Below are 25,018 nucleotides of genomic sequence, written 5' to 3' on the forward strand. Positions count from 1 at the left end.
CACTAGACATGCCTGAATTGCCATTGTCTTTGTTTCCAGCCTGCAGGGTCCCCAAGAGGTTGAAAAGCTGCTCATACAGACCTTTAGATAGATTCAGTGGCATTTGTCTCCTCAGCTCAAGATTTTCCTCACCACACTGACTGTTTCCTTCTTCAGTGTAAGCATTTGCTGCAGAGGCTGAACCCTTTCCTTTGAGAAATCTGGAGTTGGATGTGTAGACATGAAGTTTATAACATATGTCTTTGGTGTGTCCAGATCTTTTTCAATAGTCACAAAACAAGTGTGACTTGTTTTGTGCATTGGAATTACCAGTACTAGAACTACCTCTGAAGTAATTGTTGTTGGAATTTCCACTATTATCTGGACCTCCTCTGTATGAACTGTAGTTTGTCTCGAAATCTCTATTGGTGTGGGGTGATGCAAATGCACTCAGGGAGGTGGACTCCAAAGCAACCTAGTTATGGGCCCTCACTTCTGGTTGCCTCACCTCTTGGGATAGGATAGCAAAAGCTTGTGCCATACTCGGAAAAATTGTCATCATCGATATATTTCCCCTCATAGTGTACATCTCATTCAATCCCATTAGGAAGTGTATGAGCCTCCTATCTTGTTCAGTCTTGCACATCTTTATTATTCCATCACACGTACATACACAAGTGCATTGAGAAGTAATGTCGATTGTGTTCATCTCCTCCCAGAAGTTCTTCATTTTTGTGTAATATCCAGTGATATCTAGAGTTCCTTGCACCAGATCATTTATTTCCTTTTGAAGTTGGTACAATTTGCAACCATTGGTCTGGTCGTATCGATCCTCTAACTCCTCCTAAAGTTCCCTAGGATTGCTCACATGTTGGAGTCTATCTCTTCAGTTAGGTGAAAGTTAATTTAGAATCCAAGAGGTCACCATGTCATCACATCTCTCCCACCATGTCATCACATCTCTCCCAATGTGCAAAACTTGAATCAGCTGAGTATGGCTTCACAATCTTCCCGTTAATAAAACCATTTTGCTTTTCACTGACAAGCTCTAAGAACTGCTCGTCTCCAAATATGTACCTATTTCCATAAAAAAAAATAGTACGTAACAATGTTGAACATGCATTCTCTGATGGATGTAGGTAAAATGGACTAGTAGTGTCCATTCTGATAGTGGTTGTGCTGTTATCAGGTTAAACATTTGTCATATTTGAATAATTTTCAATACAAATGAAATCAATTGAAGAAGAAAAAATGTGATAATGATTGATCGCACAAAGTGAATGGAGATTCAAAATGTTGAAAACAAGGCAACAGTAACTCAAAATGAACTGAATCAAATCTAAATGAAGAAAACAGAGAAAATCCACAATATCTCAATTTTGTGATTACCAAAAAAACTGAGATCGATACAATACTCACAATCCAAAATCAAATGTGAAATGAAATTGCCAATCCCTATGCGTTGATACCATGACAAAATTGGAAACAAGAGTGCTGGAATAAGCTTGAGTTCTCCATTAATGGAGCTCGAACTCAGAGAGAAAAAGAAGTAGAAGAAACTTCTAGAAGGAAGAACTGGAAGCTGAGTATTGCATTTTACTAACTGAATCAATACGCATTACATTGTTGTGTATATATACACAAAAGGAAATTAGCTAATTAAAAATAGTCTTGACATTTCTAACAAACTTAACCAACTTCCTAATTCTAACTACTTTTAACTACCCTGACTTTACTCACTAATTCTATCAAAATTAAAGAGCTCAATAATGTAGAGGTTCAACTTTTGGGTTTTGTGGGGAAGTTTCTTTCATATTTATGCATATTTTGCTCAAACAAAGTGGATATATGGTGGATGACACCGATAAGAAAAGGATATCATACGTATAATTTAACATAAAAAACTAGCTTGAAAGTCAAAGATTTCCAAATCATATACATAATGATATAAATTGTCATGTCACCTACCTACTGATGTATACTGTTAACGTCTCAGTATGTGTAGGTCTGACAATTAAAATGTGTATAAAATAATATAGGAGCTCAACATCGAGTGAGAAAAGAATTGAATTAAGTATACTCTAATCAAGATCGGAAAAAAAATAGATGACTATATTGTCTTGCATAATCCTCATTAAAGTGAAACTCAACACATTTGGTGATGCAACATAATTTGGGGTAACACTGACCAACAGAGAGAAGTGACTTTGGTCTCTTGGGAGAAAATCTAATTGCTAAAGAATTTGGTGATTTTAAAGTTTGATGTGGTAGAAAGTGAACTGTTGCAATTTGTGGGAAAATTAGTGTGTGACAATTTGTTGAGAAAAAATGTGTGTTTTGGATGAAATTGATAAATGGAGTTTATATGAAGGTAAACACATACATTTGGGACCATTAGACTCCCAAATAATTGTAGTTGGTATTGAAGAAAATGAAATTCTACAAAGATAAAAGATGATGAAATGGTATATCAATTGAACTATTGAAGAGTTAAGTTACTCTTTGACTTCAAATGGCACATAATTAATCACCAGAAACTTCAAAAGGGTATCTCACAACAGACACTACACTGACTTGCAAGCAGACATATACTAGAAGTGTTTAGAAAGGAGTTGACAACAAAAATCTAAGAATCACAGCTATACCACACATGAATTGGAATATATTCAAGGAGATTCATGAACAAATAGAAGTACTGATAGCACAAATACAAACTGAGGTAGGAGTTTGAATAAAACAACTGAAGTGCACAAAAAGAGCTCATAAATACAGTTGTAGATAAGAGTGTTCAGGGGTTGGTTATAGGTTTTGATTTGATTGTTCAGTTATTAATCATGAAAATAAAATCAAAAGACAAGGTATGGAATAGAAAAGCAAATAAGCATCTGTCAACTTCACTTGTCGTAATGTACTTTTTCCTTTCAAATTGAATTTTCACTAACAGAGAAGAAAATTAAATGAAAACTAGAAGAGCAAACAACTAAATCATGCCCCCAAATTGATTCCATTAAATCCCCCAATATAATTCTTCTATCCCTCAAATTATTATCTGCACCGCCTTTTTTTCACCATAAAATTGGCTAGTGATATTATTTGATCTAGGCGTAGACTCGCAAGGCTTTAAAATACGTCACTAGAATGTCAGGTCTGGTTACTTATAAACTCCCTCATATAAAAGATATGTATATAATTCTACATTGTCTTTTTCCCACCAAATAATGACCTAACCCGCAAATGATATTGTCTGCTTTGAGCCTAAACCCGCACGACTTTGCCGGTGTGGACTTCTTATCCACACAAACACCCTCTTTTATGGATTCAACGTACTCGCTGAGGTTTGTCCAACCATATAAAATTTGCCTAAGAATTGCCCATCACATGAGATTTACCTAAATCTAGCAAAGATGTTTGCTCCACCTTATCAGGATTCATGTAAACTCAATTGAACTTCAGCTCGCATCGACACTGTTGACACATAAATGACTCTAATACCATCTATAACAATCTAATCCACTAGTGGTATTGTTCTATTTGAGCCTAGAATCACACAACTTCAAAACACATTATTAAAGTATAAGATCACCTTACTTATATACTTAACATCCATCTTGTGTTCTGACGATGTGATACTTCTTATCCTATGTTTGGGGTAACACATACAACCTCTTTCCTAATTTCCGATAGCAAATTAAATCATTTTTTTATTCTTTGAATACTTTATTCTTTTAAATGATGTAGTAAAAATTAATTTGAACAAGTGATTCAAAATAAAAGAAATATGGGCTTGATAGTTGGTCATACGAACCTAGGCTCTATATAAAATAGAACAATTTGTCTGTAAAATAGAAGATTTTGCACATTTTGAGCTACACTTACATTGGACAATAGGCCTCAACCATTAGAACCCCATCCAACACAAACTCAACAACTAGTTCAAACATAAAGACCCTGCATATAGTTTTTTCACCAACTTAACAACTAATTGAAATCAAATAAAAGACTTTGCATACTGTTTTTCAACCAATAATAGACTCTGCATATAAAGTAAATAAGGATTCAAATGGCTATTGTATCTCCAAAGAACAAAACTTGACCTCTTTTTCATATTCATCAAAGTTTTTGATCATGGAGTTTCTTCTTCTTCTTCTTGCTGCTGCTGCCAGTACAACAAATTCAATTGCCTACTAAACTGATAAATCTCACATGTCATTCGAAAATGTAAGGATTTACAATTGACACAAAAAAGTTTCCAACACTCAGGACATGCCCTAATTGGATATCCTTGTTGATCATCGATCAGTTTACCCATACAATCCATATAAGGGCAATCAATAACTAGTGGCAAAGCCAAAACTTTTATTAGTCGACTGGCATCTCTTACTCGAATAAGAAAATCAACCGGCATTATTAAATCGACATCCAAAATTTCCTTGCAATCAGAAGCAGGACACCTTATAGCAACCTCATGGATAACCTCGTTGATTTTTTTACCTATATAATTATGAATGCATTCTTCACAGTAACGATGATTGCAATTGGTGCCCCACATCATTGTGTTTGACAGCGGAAATGCATCTTCACAGATTTCACAGAATGTACATGAAGATTCCCCCTTTTGAGTAATACTATTCTTTAGGTTAAGTGAATCTGGAATAACAAAATACTCAATTTTCATAGGTTTTTTATCAACACCATGATTAGAGCTTGATTCCAAGTTCTTACCAGAATGAAACTGAGCTGAGTAAAAGAGAATATTTTGCAACTCGATATCATCATCTCCGCTCTTGTAGCCATTGTTATTTTCAGTGATAGCGATGACATCAGAATTCAGTGAGGTAGGATCAACTTCGACTTCGTTGGAGTTTAAGATTTGCAAATATGTTGATTCCATTTCAACTTGATTGGAATTTATGATTTGCAAATTTGTTGTTTCCATTTCAACTTGATTGAAATTCACGATTTGCAAATTTGTTGATTCCATTTCGACATCGTTGGCTCCGGCAGATCTCTGAATTTTGTGTCTTCTATGGAGTCTTCGGAAATTCTTCGACCATCTTGATGATGAACAACCTTTGTTCTCGATCTTTGTCTTCGGCTGCAAGAATTTGGATATGATAGGGCGCTTCATTCTGCCGTCAGTGGAACCCTAAATTTTGTTCCCATTATATGCATATATATATATACTATTTTTCAGGTTCTTGTATTTATTTTACTTTTTAGGGTTTAGAATTAATTTGGATTATATCAAATTCACAATATATTAATACAATATGCGTGATTTGGTATGACGTGTTAGCCAAGTGAAACGGTCAATAAGATCATGCCACGTGTTAAAAGTGATACAACATGTCAAGTCAAATCAAACACTTATGAAAACACGCCTCGTGTACAACTGACGTGTTTCAACCATTAAACAACATAAACTAAAATTTGATTGGTAAAAAAAATCATCCTACTCACAATTCTTTCCGCTTAACAAGACTAACATGTTCAAAATAATCAAATATCATCATGTCAACTTCAGCCTAATCGATCAGAAATTTTTTTTCCCTCAACACAATTGTTCTGTCCCAGCACAAGTGACATGTTCATTTAATCAAATATCATTATAGCAACCAAAATATGGTAAAAAAAAAAAGTTGTCCTGACCATATAGGTTTCACCCTAGCAGAAGTTGCATGTTCTAGCTAATCAAATATTGTCATGAGAGTTTTAATTTGATTGGTCAAGAAGAGTTTGTCATCTCTTCCATCTTGACACAAGGACATGCTTGAGCCAATCAAAATCATCAGGTCAACTTCAATATGATTGAAAAGAGTTTGTGCTTGTCACAATTCTTCTAACCTACAACTATAATAAGGATTTTCCTAATTTAACAGGCTAGAGGATCTCGACGATTAAATGCTATAAGTTCTCTATGAAGATCAAGGATGAGGGCAAACTAAATACCTTGGTATTCAAAACAAATCTAATGAAGGTCAAATATAATATCAAGGTTTTAAAAGAACAAATTCACATATTTTTGTCCATCAAAGTGTTTTTTGTGAATATAGTTCAAATTCAACACAAATTGGAAACTAAACACAAAAATCCTTAAATTTATATATTCCAAGAAATATATAAGAGGACTACTAGAGTCTTTAACACCAATTATTCTTAAATATAATATCATGATTATTATAATATTTATCATTCTTACTATTTACTTGACGTGAACTTTATTTTCTACCGCTCATTCTTTTTTTGTCAAGTATAAAAACTATTTTACTCTCGTATTTTTATTTTAAGTAACTTCGTTGACTTGAGAAAGGAACATTCCCAACTGAAAAGGGAAAGGTAAAACAGAATTACAACTACCATATGCCTTGTTAGAAAATTTGATGGAATATATATATATAAAGGAAAACAATGAAATGAACAAAAAATGACTTCTGCTGCAGATTTATAAGAAAAGGAAACTTAGTAATGATCACCCAAGAAAGCATATTAATTTAAGAAAAAAAATACAAACTTCTAAGAAGCAAATGAACTTTAAAAGGAATAATAAGATTCTAAACTAATTTCAATATGTGAAGCTTTGAAATCGATCATCAAAAGCACAACAATATGAATGCATGAAAGAAAACTTGAGCAATCATAATGGAGTTTTAGTTAAGTTGAAGGACAAATATGTTAAAAATTCTGATCCATTCCACTGTAATAGCAAAAATCATGTCCACACCTACCACAAATTCAATTTTTTTTTGTATATGCATGTATATGTATATATATATTAGTTCAATGTGTTCACATCGTTTCTTGTCTTATTCCCCGAAAGGTCTTTGCAAAACTCTATTGGAGTGTCAATTCATTGTTACTATATATCTTCATTGTTACACAAAAAGAGCAATGATATCATTCAAAATTTAAGTACATTTAATAACGAGTAAAAGTTGGATTGTGAAGACGTATCAAAGACACTTTATTAAAATTTAATAGCGAGTAAAAGTTGAATAGTGAACACGTATCATAAAGTACATAACGTAAATATACTTAGATTGAGAAGAAAAACTTTTTACATTTGTTTGATGATATTCTCTAAGGAGCCAAACTTACAACATAAGTGTGTACATTTCATTAACATGATTAAAAATATATATATAATGCTTACTGAGGTCTGTTTTAAATATATATATATGTTTTTCTTCTTTAGCAATTTTTTAGTTTCAGCTTTGCACCTGAGATATTCAAGACCATAAAGATTAAACGATATTTTGATATATTTGATCATCAGATTTAAAAGTTTTATTTACTATCTTAAATTTTGTATTAAATTAAAATAGGTCACTCAATTTAAAACGGAGAATGTGGTATCAAAGTAACAGTCTGTTTGAATTGGCTTTAAAAAGTAGATTTTAAGTCAAAATAAAAAATCAAAATGAAATGTCTTTTAAGTCAAAAAATAAAAAGTAGATACTTTTGATTTTTGACATTGTCATTTTAAACTTATTTCAAGTCATTTTTTACATTGACAAACACTTCCTAATTTATTTTAAGTCATTTTTGAGTTATTTTAAGTTAATTTTTATATTTGTCAAACACGAAGTCAAAAACTGAGTTAAAAATAAGTTTGGCCAACTTTTAAATCAATCTAAACACCCTCTAAGTTTTTGGAAAGAAAAGAAAGTAACTTATAGCTTGTGTCATAAAAAAAGAAACACGTCAATAAATTTCAAAGATTCTAAAGAAGAAGAACCAAGGAAATTGTAAGAAATAATTTCTCTTTATATGAGATCATGTTTATTCCAAATTTGTCACCTTAATAGTATCAAGGAATTTACACCTGTAACGTTGAGCTTGTAAGTTATCTGCAGGGGCAGACCTATGTGTAAGCGAGGTGCCACGACACCCAATGAACTCGGTTGAAATTTCGTATGTATATGTGTATATATATAATATGTACAACATATATTAAATTTGCCACCCCAATAACAAGTACATACATGGTGCCCGTGGTGAGAGGGCAAGTTTTTGGCTTCATTTTTGCGAATTCGATCCTAGAATTGCACAGTTTTATGTAAAACTGCATTTTTCCGTTCCTTTTGCCAAAAAGGCTTGAGCAAAGATTCGAACCCACAAAGCAGTATTATTAGGCCATCTGATATCAACTGGTATCAAGTTGTAAAAGTAATAAAATTGAACTTTGCTAACATTTTTTTGTTGTGATTTTTTCCTTCCTTTTCTATTTTAAGAATAAAATATTACGTACTTCGTTTGTTTAAAATTTATGTGACACTTTCTTTTTAGTCTATTCCCAAAAATGTTATCTTTTTATTATTAAAAATAAATTAGCTTTAAATTATTGTTTTTACCTTAATGAAATAATTTATAGTCACACAAATATTTAAAATTTATTTTAGACAATAAATTTCGAAGGTTAGGACGGGGGAGTAGTATTTTCCTTCTTTCAACTAATTCTTTCTAGCTCCTCTCTTTCGTCCAAATTTCATAAACTCGATAATGAGTTTCTCTTACTCTTTGTTTTATTATTTAAATTATTTGGATGCATATGGAAAAATAATTTGGATTATCATAATTTAAATCTTTAGGTTTTAATTTATAAATAAAATACATGTTATAATAAATGGTAACATAGAAATCATACTGAAATCACATTTGATTTTTGTTTGGCCTTTTTTGATTGTCAATTGATGTGAGCCAATACTTTGTCTCTGTTATTGAAATTATGTATGTGAAATTCTTTGACCTCTTTATATTTAGTTTGTTACCTAGAACGTGAAGTATTTATAAATATAAATAATTATATCATCAGTAAGTCTTTTTAGAATAAGAAAACTTGTCGAGTGCAATTATAAATGTGATATATTTATTTATTTTGTATTATACTAACATTATTGGGAAAAAATATTCTTTGTACAAGTTATCATAGTTTTCTTTTTGTTGGATTCATTTATGGTCATAAACTGAAAGGATGAATAACTGAACAAATCATGGATATACCTCTGGTTATCTGCCATTTTTTATAAAATTAAATAATCTCATTGATTCTTTAGTTCTTATATAATTGACCATACGGCGTACACAATACCAATTGTCATTAAGTGCATAATTATTTATTGCATTGTCTGATCTCTTTTTTAATGCATTTAATTTTATAATAACTTTTATAATATATGATTCGTGCTGGCATGGGTCAGTACCTCTAATTTCTATATATTAGAAAGGACAATTTCAAGTCCTTAAATTAAAGTTTGAAGGTATTAAAGTCTTTTAAAAAAAATTGCAAGATAAGTTTGCTTAAAAATATTGTAACTTTTGCATTGTTATGTGAACCTAAGTAAGAGATCTTAAAAAGATCCTCCTTTTTCTATTTAATTACAAACTATGCCATGCCCATGGTGAATATGATGGGTCCCACTTTCTATTTGCCATAAATATTATTAAAGTCTTACAAAAGATTTTGCAAGATAAACTTGTTTCAAAAAGTTGTATGTCTTGCTTTGTATTTTGTACCTCGGCAAGAGCTTTAAGAAAAGTCCAACTTTTTTATTTAATTACAAATTTTGTCATGTCATTGAAGAATATGATGAACCTCACTTTTCTATTTGCCATAAGTATCATAAGACATGGGCTTTGGTCCACTTCCGTTTTTTTCCTCTTCCATTTGGCATAAATTTCATAGATATTTTTTCTCCGTTTCTATTTATCTATCAAATATATTTAACAAATCAAGAAAAAAAAATTCTCTTATTATACCTTCAATTTATTGACATTAAATTAATATTTTTTTAAAAAGTAGTGAGTAAATATGTTTAAAATTTTATCAATTAATAAGAGTAAAATGATAAACTCATTATATCAATCATTATTTTCTTAAAAGGTGTGTCAAGTCAAAATTTAACAAGTTAAAAGGGTCGGAGGGAATACATACTTCATCTGTCTTTTATTTATCTGTTAACACCTAATTTTGACCCTCCACGGTAAGAATTAATTTGCGAGCTTCCTTAATTCCAAATAATTTGAATAACTAATTTTACAAAAGTTCAAAATATGTTTCAAGATATTTTAAGAATTTTATTCACCTTTTATAATATTTTAAATAATAAATATGTTTTATATTGCTACGTATGTAACTAATATATTTTATAAATACTTGAAAACTATCTTAAAAAAAAAGATTTCATTATTATTATTATTATTATTTTAACGTTAAACACTTTATTAATATAATTTAGTTTGAATTATAGCTATGTTGTTGAATTAGTTATTTTTATTAAGTTAATTATTTTATTCCGTTAAGATTAAGAAGCTCGTTAATTAATTATATTAATTCATCTTATTTAATCACTAGCCGAATTAACTAAAATAATTCAATATGGCTAGATTGTTAATTCATCTACCTAACCCTTTATTGCAATTCTAGCCATTATTCCCTCACCCTAACTCAAATTTGAGACCAAGTTGGACCAATTCTATACCAAAACCCATCCCCTTTTGTTTTCCAATTCAGTCGAGACCCATTCCCAATTCCCAGGCCAATTCCTAACAATTTTATAACCCACCAAAAGACAAAAGACCAACAATATAATACCCATCAGAAGACCCAACAACAATACAGTCAACGGCAACAAACACGTACAACAATACTCAAACGGTACCCTGCGTCTTTCCCTATTCCAGACGCGACAAAATTCGAAACCCAGCTGTTCCAGGTCCTTTTCCAGCCGTGGGATCACGCCACATAGCTCGCCAAGGACGTTGGGATCAATCCAATGTGTCTATTTCCCTTTCCTCTTCCGGAATGGGCGAAATTTTCAGGAAAAGGATGCCTCTCCTGATTTGTGAAAAAAAATTTGGAATTCAAATTTGTGGGCCTTTGAATCCGATTTTTTACCCGATTTCCCCCCAAAAATCTACCCTAATTTCTCCTTATATAAGATCTTTTCTGTCCAAGGGGTAGGGGAGGAGGGATTGAGATTTAAAAAATAGGAATATTGAGTTACAGAGGATACACAAGAAATACACAATAAATATATTTTGGTTTGTCGTTTCTTCGGGGGCTGCTGGAAATTCATCAAAAGTCTCGAACTTTTCCGAAGTCGCTGGGTGGTGAAGTCACTCTGCTCGTTTGGTCTCAATCCGCTGCTTCGGGAAAGGTATACTTCTTCCTTTTTTTTATCGGTCTCCTTGCCTATTAAATTTGTAGTTCACTGTTTGGTGTAGATGGTAGATTATATACTTTCTTTTGCTCGTTTAAATCTAAATCAGTCACTCCTAGTATGGTTGGGTTTTGTTTGTTTGTTCATTCCTTTTGGTTTCCAGTAAGAGTTGGATTCTTTTGTTTTGTCGAGTCGTTAGATCTCCATTCCAATATGTGCGTGAAGTCATCATATGTCTTTAAAGATGAAAATACGGGATGAATCCTCTGTCTTTGTGTTTACAAGGTTTTCAATGTAAAGCTCTAGCACTCATTAATCTGGTTTTGTGTCTCTTAAAATGAAGAATGCAGGTCATATATTGAATTTAGCTTTGGTAAAGTTTAATTTTAAGTCTCTGGTGATTTCCATTTAAAGGTTTTCTAGTACTAGTTTGTATATTTAAAGCTTGACAAAGTGAGGTTGTTTCTTTCATACGTTTGGGATCATAAGTGATCATTACTTACTCTTTGGCAGTCACTTAGATAATGATTATTAGGAATTAACATGTGTTCGATTTGGGGCTTATTCATCTCACTATGTATTTGAGATATCTCATTATTGTTAAAATTCCCATAGCTTTTATGGAAATCATGTGGTTTGTCCCAAGTATTTTTTTCTATGATTAGAATCCTAATTTTTCTCATTTTTTATTTTTTTTATTTTCTCTTTCTTGCATGAACCCCTCGGTTTGAGTCCATTCGATTCCCTCTTATTCCTTGCATCTCGAGTTGGTTCAAAACTAGGCCAAAAATAGGTTGAGATACAGCATGTATACGCCGATATACAGTGGCGTACGTTGATATACAAGTCATAAATTGTAGGGATACATGTCCAAAGGCAAAAACACAAATTAAAGCTGATATGCAGGGGTAATACAGGAAAATAGGCCCAAAATGCGGCCCGTATACAATGGTATATGGGACGCGTATATACAGATTTTTGAAAATACAAAGGGCCAAAAGTACAGGAAGTTGCAGCAGGCCTAATAGCAAAAAAAAAAATGGGCCAACAGCCCAAAATTTGACATATCCTTTCTTTGTTACTTATTTATCTTAGTATTTGACTAACATTTTATTTATCTTATGGTTTAATTTAATTAAATTTCTGAGAATGGTCATTTCATTTTATTTTTGAATTAAAGTATATATATTTTTATTACTTGGTTTTTTTTTAATTTTATTATTAGTCTTATTGACATCATATGAATTATTCCCTTTTAGTTCATTCCCTCTTAAGGTGAATAAAGTGATAAAAATAATAATAGTAATAAAAAATAAGTTAAAATAAATGAGCTCTTTTTACCTAATTTAAATTTAAATAAAATATTAGTTAAAATAAATGAGTTTCTTTTACTTTGTTAAACTTTCAAAATTAGTCAAAGTCGTGAGTTCTTTACTTGGTTAAATTCTAAAAATAATTAGTTAAAATAAACGAATTCTTTTACTTAAGTTAAAATTTCAAAATTAGTCAAAATCATTTTGGGTAAATCGCCGGTCAACCGCTAAGATTTGACTTGTTTGACTAATTGTATTAATTGCTAAATTGTTTATCTGCTCTCAACGTGTTTAATTTGTTATAACTGTCATTGCATTCATGGCATCTTCCTATTATATGTATAGTATATTAAGGACGGTTTCTGCATAATCGCAGCTGGAATTTTTATACTCGACCCTTTTTCGAAAGGATCGGCGATTTATTGGTACGTCATGCGTCCAATGGTTGTCGTGAATTCCAACCTAAGTTGTCCACTTGGGTTCCTGTTCTTTCAAAGCCACTCTTAGTCAACTAGCATAGAGCGAAACCAAATCCCAATTTTTAGCGCATTTTGAACTAGGCTGACCCAACACCCAAGGCGTGTTGGGCCCATTAGAAGCCCACATTGTGTATACTTGGCCCATTTGCCAATAAAAAGACAATCATATTTATGTGTTTTAATTGAATGATGTATGTGTCATTTTTAAACAAATCAATTATCAAGTGGGGGTGAGGGTTAACTTACCTTTGTTTGTTTTTCTTATAGGATGAATTCGACATTTGAGCCGTTGAGAACCCGAATGGTGACTATACCTGATCCTTACCTCCAAGTTTGGTGGAAATTCATGAACAAGGAAGATAAGAAGAAAGTTCAAAGACACATAGGTCATCTCCCGTCATTAATGGAAATGGTGGCTTACACCGACTTGATTGGAACGATGGTGAAGTTTTGGGACAGCGACAACTTGGTATTTCGGTTTGGGGAAATAGAGTTGACCCCGACTATAGATGAAGTTCTTGCAAGTTACGAGAGTGTTGGAATGTGCAACAAAAGGAAACGCCAACCCGATACTGATCTTCTCTTTCCAAAAGTATGGGATTTTGCTGAAATCAAAGAAAAAATTGTCACTCGTCAAAGCTGAATGGATGGACAGGCTGCCTGGGTCAAATATTCCACTTCGGAAGTTGTATTATCGATTTGGACGCGCAAGAGCTTACGAGAAATTCAAAGAAGAGTTTGTTTCTGAAGAAAAATGGAAGGAAACACGCCCCCTCGCTTTTACGATATGTCTACTTGGGACAATGGTGTTTCCCCAAGGACCAAACTACCCCATCCATCCAAGTGTAGTAATGGTTACTCATGCTATTTTTTACGGAGTAGGCTACGGGTCTGCAAGAAAGTACTATAACTTGGCTCCTATGAACCTTGCTGACATTTACAGGGCGTTGGATAGATGTAAAAGCGGCACACGTTTCTTTCAAGGGTGCAACCTGATGCTTCAATGGTGGATGATGAGACACTTGATCAAATTTCATGATCCAACAGAACCAGATCCCCTGGAAAGACCAAACAGACTCGAAAGTCACGATTGGTGGGTGCAACGTAATCATTTCAACAAGACTGGAGGCCAAGAGTTTTGGTACCCGAGACTCCAGGGTTTGAGAGAGAAAAATGTGCAGTGGTCGATTCAATGCTTGGTAGTAACAAAACAAATTGTGATCCGAAGTGGAAAAGCCCCCTACTTGATATTTGTTGGGTTAAGAGGAACACGGCCATATGCTCTTTCTTGAGTACTTAGACAGCTAGGAGGGAAACAAGAGCTTCCTCAGATCGAAGACATGACAAGATTTGCGACGGATCATGAAAATGGTGAAGTCGTTTTTACTAAAAAGATGCTTCAATTATGGAAGACTCGAAGGGTATTGGGTGAGCCGGTGCCAAATAGGTTTCGTCTGGAATGTTCTAAGGATTATAGAGAATGGTTAAAGAAGAGTCTCGCCGGAACTATCGAACCTGGTCCAAAGGTTCCCCATATTATTGCAGATGTTGGAGTCAAGCATCAAATTCGACTTCATCAACTCCAAGAGAAGTTTGATAGGAATGAGTTAGAGCATCAATGTCGATACTCAGAAGACGCCAAAGTCATAGCTCAGTTGAAGCAAGAGTTACAAAAATCCAGGCAATGTATGTCAGAATTAGATGACAGCATGGAGCAGCAAATTCAGTCGGTTGGGAGGTTCAGACATCAAGAAGGGGCTCGGTTGGCAAGAGATCACCTATGGGCGAACATATATGCTATGTGGGAAGAGGTCAGCATAGCCAAGAGGAGTAGACTGGGTGAAAGATCAGGATGAGCTTGGAGTTTGTTATCATCCCCTGTGTGGGATTGCTTTATTTGTACTTTGTCTTGTAATTTATTTTTTGAACTCTTTTCCCCAATTTTATGTTTGTCAAACATTTTTGAATGCTATTAATGAAGTATTTTGGGGATAATGAATTGGCTTAAAAAGACATATACATCATTCAATTCGCTAGGCCTACCCTTGGCATAAAAAGGTTACATACATGTTTAGGACGCGATATTTGTCTATTTACTTGTGTGCTTTAATTGTTTATCTGGTACGTTGCTTTGAATGAGGACACCTTTAGCCCACTCCTTTTCAAAAAAATTCCAAAAAATTCCTACAATATTAAATACAAGTCACTACCATGTCCGACCAAAATTCCATGAGTCTTGAGTTTCTCAGCCAGAAATAAAATCCTCAATACCAAATCCTAAAATATTACTCTATCATCTCAGGAAAGGTGAAATTGTTGCTAAGATAGAGAAAGGCAAGGGTATCGACATAGAGCTAACCGAGGAGGATTTGCGGATGAAATTACAGCTGCTCAGGCAAGAGATCCAAGAAACCAGGGAAAGGAGAATAGAAGTGGAGTTTGTCACCGCGGTTGCACAAGCAGCAAATGCGACACTAGACGCGGAATTGGCAGCAAAAAGGATGAAATGCGATGTTATAAGTAAAATGACAATTGTTGCTCGGAAGGAACATGACGTCTTCAAGAATGACATAACTATGAGACTTCAGAAGATACGCGGGAAATGCTCTTTCTTCAATAAAGAAGCAAATAGTGGTCCCGAAGACACTCACCCTGGAGCTACTGAAGAAGATGTCGATGAGGAAATCATCTATATGTCTCCCTTCCTGGGACGTTTGAAAGGAGGAGACCAAAAGATCACTCTCCCGGCTTATGAGCGGACACATAGCATGGGGGCAAGAGTCGTGTCGTGTGCTCTCATTTACGAGCACCTTAAGGCGTCAGGTATGCTGAAGCCTCTCGAGGGAACCACTTTCGGGTTTGGGCGTGAAAGCTCTCAAAAAACATATGCCTACCACCCGAACAAAAAAGAACACATTATAGAGGAATGTGTGGAGCTTAAGGCAGCAATCCGCAACCTGATCAACATTGGGGAGATCCCGTATATGTGGGGTAGGAACACCGTCCTTACCTGTGACCAACAAGAGCCTAATATGCCGGTCACTGAGCACAATTTGTTTTATTGTCACTACTTCACGCCTTTCAAGAAAACGTTGCTGGATATCTACAGTCTGTTAGTTCAAAAATGAGTCTTGGCCTCTATCAGAAAGGATGACGAAGCAATCGATCCCGTTGGAATTGAGATATGGAAACCCTGCCCTTATTATGATGTCATAGATCACAACATTGGAAGGTGCCTCAGGTTTCGCTATGACGTGGAAACCCTCGTTAACATAGGAAAGATCCAAGTTGAGTTTGTCCCCCATGACTAATACGGCAGTCAGAGGAAGGAACTTCGGTGAAGGCACCATCTATCCTTTAGGAGCTTTATTATCTGTTTTTCACTTTCCTTGTAATCACCAGAAATGAAGGAAAGAAAATGAAATTTTCCTTTGTATTCGAACTACGTAGGGCCTGAATTCTCCTTGGGAGTACGTAGGCAGCCTTTCAAGGCCTGGCCCCTATCATTTTCAAATTTTCTTTCCCCCATTTTTCATTCTACAAGGGAACATTGAGTTCGGATCAACAGATGCCAGAAGATGCAACAAGAAGACCTTAGCTCAACGCAATTTAGCCTTTCTGAGTCACTAGCCCCGAAATAAAACTAGCAAATTCCTGCTTGTTCAAAAAATCAGTCTCCATTACTCGTGGGTTAACGTGTCCTCAAACAGAGCAACTTTTATGTGTTTATCTGTTTTCTATGTGATATCTTGCATTATTCATCTAGAACTAATACTGACAAATTTGCCTTTGAGTTGTTTTTCTCTACAGGTAGTTGGAACTGATCTGTGTTGATACACTGGCCGATCATCCTTATTTCACTAGATCTAAAGGTCATACAGATTCCTTCCCTAGTCAAAGTTCACAAAAGGGAAAAGCAGCAATGAGTGATAACAACGAAGAAACCCGCCTTACTAATGTCATGGTGGCTCAGCCTGCCCTTGCTGATCAGAATGAACTGATCCTACAGTTGATGCAATAAATTGCTGAGATGAGGGTCGAGAAGCAGAGAAAACAAGATTTGCCTCCTCCAATTTTTGTTGTCAATGCTCAACCAGACGGAAGACCCCCAGCTCAAATTCCCCCTCCTAACGTGGAACAAGCTCAAAACCTTCCTTCAACTCATGCTCGTAATCCCACCATCATTGACCTTACCACCCAAAACCCTCATTACGCCTCAGCCTCTTATTAAACACCACCCCCTCCTCAAAATACCAACCTCCAATAACCCACGCACTTCCCTCCTTCACCAAAACAAGTACACCAACCCCCAAACTTTTCCCCAAAACTATCACGCCTTTTTAAATGGCCAAAGTCCCTCTATTTCTCCACCACTACCGCAAAAAGCCGCTTTCCAAATACCAGTGCCCAACGAGCATGATGCCCATGGTTCAGAGTGAGAGTGAATGGAGGTCAAAGGAGGAGACTGCCAAAACAGATATGAATGAGGAAATTAGAAAAGCCATGAAGGAGTTGAACTGCATTCCTAAGGTTGTCGGGTTGAGTTACGAAGATCTATGCATTCATCCGAATTTAGACCTCCCGGAAGGGTTCAAGGTGACAAAATTTGACATCTTTGGAGGAACGGGGAACCCCTTAGCACACCTGAGGGCCTACTGCGACCAACTCGTGGGAGTTGGGAGAGACGGAGCTTTGTTAATATGGATCTTTAGCCGAAGTCTCAGCGGAGAGGCTCTAGAATGGTTTACGTCTCATGAAACGAAACAATAACCTAACTGGAACGCTATGGCTAATGATTTCATCAAATGATTTGCCTACAATGTGGAGATCGTTCCTGATCGTTACTCCTTGGAGAAGATGAAGCAGAAGCCGACCGAAAGTTATAGAGAATTCGCATATAGATGGCGAAAAGAGGCAGCTAGAGTCAGACCTCCTATGTCAGAAAAGGAAATTGTCGAAGTGTTTGTGCGGGTGCATGAGCCCGAATATTATGACAGAATTATGTTGCTCGTTGGAGCAAATTTTGCTGATATAGTCAAGGTAGGTGAGACTATCGAAGATGGATTGAGAACCGGAAAGATTGCCCGTGTTGCTGCCCTGCCCGGATCTTCGGGCTTGTTGAAGAAGAAAAGAGAGGATGTGTCCTCTATCTCTTATGAGGGGAAGAAGACCCCAAGGAAATTCTCATCATACCAAGGTCGTTCTCGACCTTCACAGAGTTCATACCCAGCTTGTTATGCACAAGCTGATTAACAAAGTATCCCTCCCCCCAGTTATCAAAATACCCTTCTTCCCAGTTATCAAAATACTCTTCCTCCTAGCTACCAAACTCCCTCTACTATCTACCAAACTCCCCCTCCAGTTTACCAGACTCCATCTCATCACTACCGAAATACTGCCCCCAACTGTGCCAACGTTCAGACGAATTACCAAATGTCTCCCCCAATGTACCAAACCCCAGCTCCACTTTACCAAAATACCCCCTCAAACTACCAAGTTCCACAACCAAACTACCAAACCAACTCATATCCTAGATATCAAGCCCTCCATCCGAATGCTCCAAATTATCGCCAAATGCCTCCCCTCAAGAAGGCAATTACGATCCCTCCCGTCCTAGATTTGAGAAGAAGCCTGTTAAAATTTTCACTCCGCTTATTGAAAGCCGAACAAAGTTGTTCGAGCGATTAACTGCGACAGGATATATTCATCCAGTGGGTCCCAAGTCAGTTGACACTAGCTCAAAGTTTTACAGGCCAGATCAGAGGTGCGCGTATCACTCTAACAGTGTTGGACATGATACTGAAGATTGTATCAACCTGAAACATAAGATTCAAGACCTAATTGACCAGAATGTGGTCTCTCTTCAGACAGTTGCGCCCAGTGTCAATAGTAATCATTTGCCAAATCATGGAGGCACCACTATCAATATAATAGAGACAGATGATGATTAGTGTGTGACAAAGGCAATAATTCCGATTGCTCCTGATGAACTGGAAAAGGCCGTAGCTTCGTTGAGCATTAGAGAGAAGAAAGAGTTAGTGATTCTGACACCCGAGAAGGTTGTTGCCTTGGTGCCATGAGAAACTCTTACCCAACCAAAATTTTGTGATTGAAACGGCTGTTACTCAAGGAATGACCAGATCTGGCAGGTGCTACACACCGGAAGAATTGGCCCAAGGGGGACAGAAAAATGATCAGACTAAAAGGCCGATTAGAGAAGTTGAAACCGAAGAGTTCTGGAGGAAAATGCAACCGAAAGATTATTCAATTTTGAAGTATTTGGAAAGATACCAGCTCAGATTTTTGTATGGGCTTTGTTGATGAGTTCACAACTGCATAGGCAAGCGTTGATGAAGGCTCTGGATGATACTTATGTGCCTATGGGTACCAACAGTGACAATCTAGCAGCCATGATAAACCAGGTCATCTGAGGACACCGAATTAGTTTTTGTGACGAAGAGTTACCCTTTGAAGGCAGGATGCACAACAAAGTTCTGCACGTCACCACATGTGTCGAGACAAGATAATAAATCGTGTCTTGGTAAATGACGGATTCGGTCTCAATATTTGCCCACTTTCGACTCTTAGGCAGCTAAAATTTGATTTAGGAAAGCTTTACCAGAACCAAGTCAATGTGAGGGCCTTTGAGGGAGTGCAAAGAGACACATTGGGTGCGGTAAACTAGGATATTTAGGTGGGTCCTGTGGATTTTAATGTGGAGTTCCAGGTGTTGGATATCAACACCAGTTACAACTTGCTTCTGGAAGACCGTTTATTCATATGGCTGGGGTTGTGTCTTCTACCCTGCACCAACTAATGAAGTTTGTTTGGAAAGACCAGGAATTGGTCATTTATGGTGAAGGGAGTCATTCCAATGGGTATGCACCGATCGTTGATGATGTCTCTCGAGGTTGTGATTTCTACAAGGTGGAGCTGGTAAATGCCACCGGTGATGACTTGGCTTCACAACCTCCTATGCCCACCGTGTACAAAATGATTGCTACTGTCATGCTCCAGAATGGTTTTGAACCAGGTTTCGGATTGGGGAAGCACTTCAAGGAATCGTCGAACCTATCCAAATTCCCTCCAAAGGAACAAAGTTTGGTTTGGGGTATGTCCCCACACATGCTGACGAAGCAGAGATGAAGAACAAGAGTATTGATCAGGCATTGGCCAGGCAATTCCTCATCTGTACCATCCATTTTTGGTACGAGAAAATGTCAACGATGTTGGTCTCGGGGAAAGAATCTGGGGCCTTTTTGAGGAGATTGATGCGGTCATCGAGGAAGAGGCTGGAACATCAGGCATCCGTGATGCAAAGCCTGAGGAGCGATTGCAGAACTGGACCTCCACAACACTCCTGATTTCCCTCTCATCTGGGTAGAAAAGACATGTGTCTTTGTTTGTTTTAAAATCGGTGGTAGCCCGGAAGAGGCCCGAGACCCACCCTTTATGCAATTGTTATTTGTTTGAAGCTTTTAAATTCCTTTGTGATAATTAAAAAGGCAAAATGACCCTCAGCCATGGCCAAAGTTTATGTTTCTCTTTCAATTTAAATGAAAAAGCCTTTTCTATCGAAATTTGTTTGTTTACTTATATGTTTATATTTTACTTTCTTAACTTTGTTTGTTTATGATTTCAGTAATATTAATTTAAAACCTGCCAATGTCATGTCATGTCAAGAACCGAGTGAACAAAATGAGGCAGGTGATGATGAGTATGAGGAATATGAAGGAGAAAATGAGGTACCCGAACATATTGCTGAGGATTTTCTACAATTCGAGAATCAACACAAGCCAAATCTTGAAGAAACCGAAACTGTGAATCTCAGAGATGAGGAATGTGACAAAGAAGTCGGAATCAGTGTCCATCTGATTGAAGCCTAAAGAAGAGACCTGGTTCGTTTGCTCAGGGAGTACATTGATGTATTTGTCTGGTCTTATAAAGACATGCCAGGGCTGAGCACGAATATGGTGTCCTACAAGTTGCTGATCAGTCCAGATGTCAGTCCTGTAAAACAAAAAAACTCAGAAATTCAAGCCTGAGTTGAGTTTGAAGATCAAAGAGGAGATTACAAAGCAGATCGATTACCAAGTAATGGAAGTGACGCAGTATCCGACTTGGTTAGCTAATGTTGTTCCGGTTGCCAAGAAAGACAGAAAAATAAGAATTTGTGTTGACTACAGAGATCTCAACAAAGCTAGCCCGAAAGATAATTTTCTATTACCAAATATTCACATTCTTATTGATAATTGTGCTAAGCATGAGATGCAGTCATTCGTGGATTGTTATGCGGGTTACCACCAGATCCTGATGGACGAAGATGATGCAGAAAAGACAGCTTTCATCACGTCTTGGGGTGTATATCATTATCGGGTAATGCCTTTTGGTCTCAATAATGTCGGTGCTACTTATATGAGGGCAATGACAACCATCTTTCACGATATGATTCACAAAGAGATCGAAGTGTATGTAGATGATGTCATAATCAAGTCCCGTGAGAGTTCGGATCACTTGACTCACTTGAGGAAATTTTTTGATCATTTACGCCGATACAATTTGAAGTTAAATCTCGCCAAGTGTGATTTAGGAGTGCTAGTTGGCAAGTTGTTGGGATTTATAGTCAGGAAGAGGGGCATTGAGCTTGACCCTTCCAAGATCAAGGCGATCCAGGAATTACCTCCTCTGAACACCAAGAAAGAGGTGATGAGTTTTTTAGAAAGGTTGAACTATATCAGCCGGTTCATAGCTCAATCCACCGTGGTGTGTGAGCCCATCTTCAAGTTGTTGAAAAAAGATGCCTCGACCAAGTGGATCGGAGAATGTCAAACTGCTTTTGATACCATCAAGAACTATTTGTCCAATCCACCAGTGTTAGTCCCTCCACGAGATGGGAGTCTGTTATTGCTATATTTGCTTGTCTCAGATAATGCATTGGGATGCGTGCTTGGTCAACATGACGAAACTGGGAAGAAAGAGCGAGTCATTTATTACTTGATCAAAAGGTTCACTCCATATGAGGCTCGTTACACTCTTTTGGAGAGAACGTGTTGTGCTTTAACTTGATAGCTCAAAAGTTGAGACATTATTTGTCTTTTTATACCACATACCTTATTTCCAGGACGGACCCGTTGAAGTACATTTTCCAGAAAGCAATGCCGACCGGAAAGTTGGCAAAATGGCAAATGCTTTTGAGTGAGTTTGATATTGTGTATGTGACCCAGAAAGCGATAAAAGCACAAGCCTTAGCCGATCATCTTGCAGAGAATCCAGTTGATGAAGAGTATGAATCGCTCAAGACTTATTTTCCTGATGAAGAAATAACATTTGTGGGTGAAGATATTTCTGAGGCATACCCTGGTTGGAGAGTATTCTTTGATGGATCGGCAAATCATCAAGGAAAAGGAATCGGAACGGTCTTAGTGTCAGAAACCGGTCAGCACTATCTTATGGCAGCTAAACTCCAATTTGAATGCACGAACAACAAGGCTGAATATGAAGCTTGTATCCTTCGGTTTGAAAATGGCCATTGACATGAATGTTCATGAGCTTCTGGTTATTGGAGACTCAGACTTACTGATTCATCAGGTTCAAGGAGAATGGACGGTGAAGAATCCAAAGATCACACCGTGCGTGCAGTATATACAGAAGTTGTGCAAGAGATTTCGCAAGATTGAGTTCAGGCATACTCCCAGGACACAGAATGAGTTGGCCAATGCTCTTGACACCATCGCATCAATGATTAAGCTTCCGGATACAAGTTATATTGATCCAGTGGATATAGAGGTAATAGAACAGCCTGCTCATTGTTCACACATCGAAGCGGAACCAGATGGTTTACCTTGGTATTTTGACCTCAAGAAGTATTTAGAGGACGGGACTTATCCTGAGAATGCAACGTCCAATCAGAAGAAGTCGATACGCCGTATGGCCCTCAATTTCTTTGCAAGTGAGGAATCTTTTATAGGAGAACTCCAGATTTAGGTTTTCTCAGATGCGTGGATGCTAGTGAAGCTGATAAGCTTCTTGAACAGATACATGCCGGACTTTGTGGTACTCATATGAATGGACTCACTTTGTCGAGAAAGAACCTTCGAGCCGGCTATTTTTGGATGACTATGGAACATGATTGTTGCAAGTTTGTGCAGAAATATCACAAATGTCAAGTGCATGGTGATTTGATTCGAGTCCCGCCTCACGAACTAAATGCTATGAGTTCTCCTTGGCCGTTTGTAGCTTGGGGCATGGATGTCATTGGTCCAATAGAGCCAGCCGCTTCTAACGGACACAGATTCATTTTGGTTGCCATTGACTACTTCACCAAGTGGGTGGAAGCAGCTTCGTATAAGTCGGTAACCAAGAAGGTTGTAGCTAATTTTGTTCGCAACAATTTGATATGTAGGTTTGGAGTACCAGAATCCATCATTACTGATAATGGAGCGAATCTCAACAGTCACTTGATGAGAGAGATATGTGAACAATTTAAAATTACTCACCGAAACTCAACCGCCTATCGTCCTCAAATGAATGGAGCCGTAGAAGCTGCCAACAAGAACATAAAGAAGATTTTGAGGAAAATGATTGATAATCACAGAGGTTGGCACGAGATGTTGCCATATGCTTTGTTGGGTTACCGAACGACTGTTAGAACATCAGTCGGAGCTACTCCATATTTGCTAGTATATGGAACAGAAGCAATTATACCTGCAGAAGTTGATATACCTTCATTAAGAATCATCCAAGAAGCTGAGTTGAGTGATGCCGAATGGGTTCGCAAGCGGATCGATCAGTTAACATTGATTGATGAGAAGAGAATGGTTGTTGTTTGTCATGGACAACTATATCGACAGAGAATGATTCGTGCTTTCTACAAGAAGGTAAGAGCCAGAATGTTTGAGGTTGGTCAGTTAGTCCTCAAATGCATTTTCCCTCATCAGGATGAGTGCAAAGGGAAATTTGCACCAAATTGGCAAGGACCCTACATGGTTCGCAAAGTGTTATCTGGAGGTACCTTGCTCCTATCGGAGATGGATGGCACCGAATGGCCGAAACCAATCAATTCAGATGTTGTCAAGAGATACTATGTGTGAAGATTTCAGTTTGTATTTCTGTCATTTCCTTGTAATCGTCCTATTTGCTTGTAATTGCTTTGTTTAGAATCTACCCTTATGTAATGAACTACGTCTGACCAGGATTCTCAAGAATGAGATACATAGGCGGCCTATGTCGGCCTCGGTCACCCCTTTATCCCTTTTTAATATTTTTCCTTGTATTTGAACTACGTTCGACCTGAATTCTCAAGAATGAGATACGTAGGCGGCCTATGTCGGCCTCGGTCGGTTTATGTGTAATCTTCTTATTTTTGTTAATTCTTGAAGGGGAACTACGTTCGACCTGATTCCTGCCTCAACGGGATACGTAGGCGCCACAAGGGTTCGGTCATATCTCCCGTAAGGTTTTTATTTCTCTTTATAATAGAAACTAGGACATAATTTTTTAGAGGAACTCAAAAATTCTCAACAAGAAGATCTCTCCAACAAAGTCGAGACTGAAGTTGCTTTGACATTCGCAACTGGGACAGAATTTTTGAGGGGATCTCAAAATTCCATGACTTGATCACCAATGGTTAAAGATACACCGAGACAGTTAACTGGGACATAAATCTTGAGAATGACCTCAAAAATTTCAACTGAGTTTATTGGCAGTTTAGAACAACTTGTGATACTCCCCAACAAGTACTCAGATAGACTCGAGGCACCAACGTCAAAAATGTTCGCTAGAGCTCGACGTGACATGACACTTGGCAGTGACCTTTTCCAAATATTATTTTCTTGAAAATCTATTTTTTCTTAAAACTTTTTTTCATGTTTAAATTTTTTTTGCATAGAAATGTTGTCTTATCTATCAAGAAACGGGAGATAGAAGAAATCAACCGGAGATAGCAAGACAGGGAGCGGACAACCGAAGAGATCGACACAGATCAGTTCATTTAAAAAAAAACTAACAATTTTTCTGTGGACGCAGGTCTATAAGTTTACCTCAAAATCAGCACAATGAATATGGAGAAGTCAAAGGGGCGAAGAGCTCC

The 25,018-nt window shown here is 36.8% G+C and overlaps 2 protein-coding genes and 1 pseudogene across 2 annotated transcripts in view; 2 read left to right on the top strand and 1 right to left on the bottom strand.

Annotated features, from left to right (window-relative positions):
* Positions 1-4,102: 4,102 nt before the first annotated feature.
* Positions 4,103-5,107, bottom strand: LOC125830357 (uncharacterized). The gene has a single exon (XM_049509544.1). It carries the CDS (start codon positions 5,105-5,107, stop codon positions 4,103-4,105), a length of 1,005 nt encoding a protein of 334 aa, XP_049365501.1.
* A 6,554-nt stretch (positions 5,108-11,661) lies between these two features.
* The window catches only part of LOC125830424 (cytochrome c1-2, heme protein, mitochondrial-like), a 133,101-nt gene continuing 119,744 nt past the window's right edge, over positions 11,662-25,018 (top strand). The window contains exon 1 of the mRNA XM_049509619.1: positions 11,662-11,666. Within this exon, the coding sequence (XP_049365576.1) occupies positions 11,663-11,666 (4 nt within the window). The 5' untranslated portion in view covers position 11,662. The remainder of the gene's footprint in view (positions 11,667-25,018) is intronic.
* LOC125830499 (uncharacterized) overlaps positions 19,063-25,018 on the top strand; it is a 32,005-nt pseudogene continuing 26,049 nt past the window's right edge.

Source organism: Solanum verrucosum, unplaced genomic scaffold, assembly GCF_900185275.1.
Source record: "Solanum verrucosum unplaced genomic scaffold, falcon-dt-bn FXZP01000228.1, whole genome shotgun sequence".
Lineage (NCBI taxonomy): Eukaryota > Viridiplantae > Streptophyta > Magnoliopsida > Solanales > Solanaceae > Solanum > Solanum verrucosum.

Excerpts from the sequence above, each read along its gene's own strand:
- LOC125830357 (XM_049509544.1), bottom strand. The coding sequence starts at position 5,107 with ATGAAGCGCCCTATCATATCCAAATTCTTGCAGCCGAAGACAAAGATC.